The sequence below is a fragment of the Aphanomyces astaci genome (assembly GCF_000520075.1).
Source record: "Aphanomyces astaci strain APO3 unplaced genomic scaffold supercont1.34, whole genome shotgun sequence".
NCBI lineage: Eukaryota > Oomycota > Saprolegniomycetes > Saprolegniales > Verrucalvaceae > Aphanomyces > Aphanomyces astaci.
The window spans coordinates 260,847-263,039 of NW_009798297.1; the positions used below are offsets into that span (position 1 = coordinate 260,847).

The 2,193-nt window shown below is 54.8% G+C and overlaps 2 protein-coding genes across 2 annotated transcripts; both read left to right on the forward strand.

Moving 5' to 3' along the window:
* Positions 1–576: 576 nt before the first annotated feature.
* H257_11499 (hypothetical protein) lies at positions 577–1,030 on the forward strand (the record flags this gene model as incomplete). Its single annotated transcript, XM_009838463.1, has 2 exons — positions 577–694; positions 741–1,030. The coding sequence occupies 2 exons, from the start codon at positions 577–579 to the stop codon at positions 1,028–1,030; spliced, it is 408 nt and encodes a 135-aa protein (XP_009836765.1).
* Positions 1,031–1,240: 210 nt separating this feature from the next.
* Positions 1,241–1,973, forward strand: H257_11500 (hypothetical protein; the record flags this gene model as incomplete). Its single annotated transcript, XM_009838464.1, has 2 exons — positions 1,241–1,714; positions 1,773–1,973. 2 exons carry the CDS (start codon positions 1,241–1,243, stop codon positions 1,971–1,973), a joined length of 675 nt encoding a protein of 224 aa, XP_009836766.1.
* Positions 1,974–2,193: the final 220 nt, after the last annotated feature.

Sequence of the window (2,193 nt, forward strand, 5' to 3'; positions counted from 1 at the left end):
TATGGGGGTGCCCAAACGTATGAACCCGCATATGCAGCGGACATTGCAACATAATCCTGATTTGTAAGAAGTGATCCCAGGGCATGATTGTTGCTGAAAGTGTAGACCCATGACCAGATCTCGGAACAACCAATGACATCTCCAGCACCAAGTCCCACCCTTAACACGCAATCGGCAACGCTTCCAACATCCGATCCCACTGTTGAAACGCAACCAAGATACCCAGGGAGCCCGGGGTGCCCTGGGTCTCCAGGGAATGTTGGTCTGCTCGGGAATGATGGGCTCATTGAAATGTTGGCCCACAATGTTGGTTTGACAATGGTTTTACCACAAGCCACCCTGGTCAAGCTGTGCAGCATACGACAAACGGCTGACCACCCTTGCGAGGTTGATCCTTGTAGGCTCTTGATTTGGCTTGGCGGAGGGTCAGGTGAAGTATTGTTGCGTTGTCATTGATACGTTGAGGTCGTTAGTAATGCCATAATCATTCCCAAAGTGGGATACACTGCAACCCGGGGCTGAAATGTAATCGCAGAAGCCGAAATCGATAGCACTTCTCAATTTGCCACTGCAACCATGGACAACACGACCACCCTTGAGTACGATGACGATGTCGTGACTGAGTTGAGCTCCATGTACTCCAGTTCTTCCCCTGTGTACTCCCCCATTTCTTCCGTTGACGATCTCAGCGGCTGTATGGAGTTCTCACCCGGTTCACCAGAATCCCCGCGCAAAATCAGGCGCGATGGAACTGCAACCAACACTCGAGGAAATCGAAGGGGAGCTCGAGGACATTTTCGACAACTTTTCAAAGATGCTTGAGGGTCGTGCGCTCGATGTCTCAAGCGGGTTTTTGCGTCACTACGAAACGTGTTGCGTACGCCTGTTCAACACGGCACACCTGCTGATCGCTCCAAGCAACAGCGACTTGTACTTCCAGTGTTTGGATCGCTCTGTGGAAGTGGCGGGGCGGCTCGTACGTGCGCAGGGAACCCACTTAGCAGCTCAATACCAATCGTACCGATACTAGGTCTTGTAACCAAGCATGAAAATCACCCGTTTGGTTTCCACTTGTCTTTCTTTTCCGTGAATGGGCCGGTTTTTACTTCTTCGCAGGAGTATCGGCCAAGCAAATTTCGAATGCGTCGGGTAGTCGTAGGAGTTCTTCACAGTGGTAGTCACTTTCCAATTGCGACTGTCATGCAGACTCGACGGGCTAAACGCAAGACTCAGGACGACGATGCTGACGATGAGACTCCCTCTCCATCTACCGCCCCTTCCAGTGGTCAAGGGCGCGGTCGATCAACAGTGCCTTCATCCCGAGATGGACGTGGTCGTGGCGCTCGAGCTGGTAGGGCGAGTTCGATGTCCCCTTCCAAACCTGCTGCACGCTGCAGGCCAGCCATCATCTGCATCCTCTGGTCCACCAATCAACATTCGTCGCACAAGCCCCACAACCACAACTGGCACGGACGGTCTAGGTTCTAACACTCCCAGAGCGTTGTTTCCATCTACGGCGCCACCCACTCCGACGGCCACGCCATACACCCCAAACCCGCCTATTCCTGCCAACCATATCCTGCCGCAGCTGTTGACATTTCTTCCCCATACCGGGCCTGCTCAGCTCACCCCAGCACAACAAGCCATCTTGGGGAGCCCAGGGGTTCCGGGGGTTCCGGGGGTCCCTGGGTATGCTGGGAGTAGTGGAAGCGGGGTACCTGTACAACAAACTGGACCACAACCTTCACCGATGCCACCACCCTCCACTGCAGCTAGTGCTTCGCAAGGGCCTACATCTACTGCACCATCATCCACGCTGGGTTCATCAACAATTCCAGCGCAAGTCCCTCCACTTCAAATGGCCGCGGCATCGGCTTCCCCAACCAACCCAATGCTTACTGGGCCATCTGGGGATGGCGGGAGTCCTGGGTCGCAAACCACCAGTCAACCGACAAATCCGGCTCCGAGTGTAGGGACTACTGGGTTGCCAGGGTCCGCTGGGTCAGCCGGGTCACCAATTCACATGGGTACCACCCCGCCTCGACCATGGAGTGCTCGAATCGACGCGCTGGTGAGCCGGATGGATCAAATGAATGTTCGACAAGAAGAGGATCGTGAACATGCTTCTGCAATGACAGAGCGGTTGGGGGTCGTGGAGAAGTCCTTGAGCAAGTTGCAGAAGGAGGCGACGGC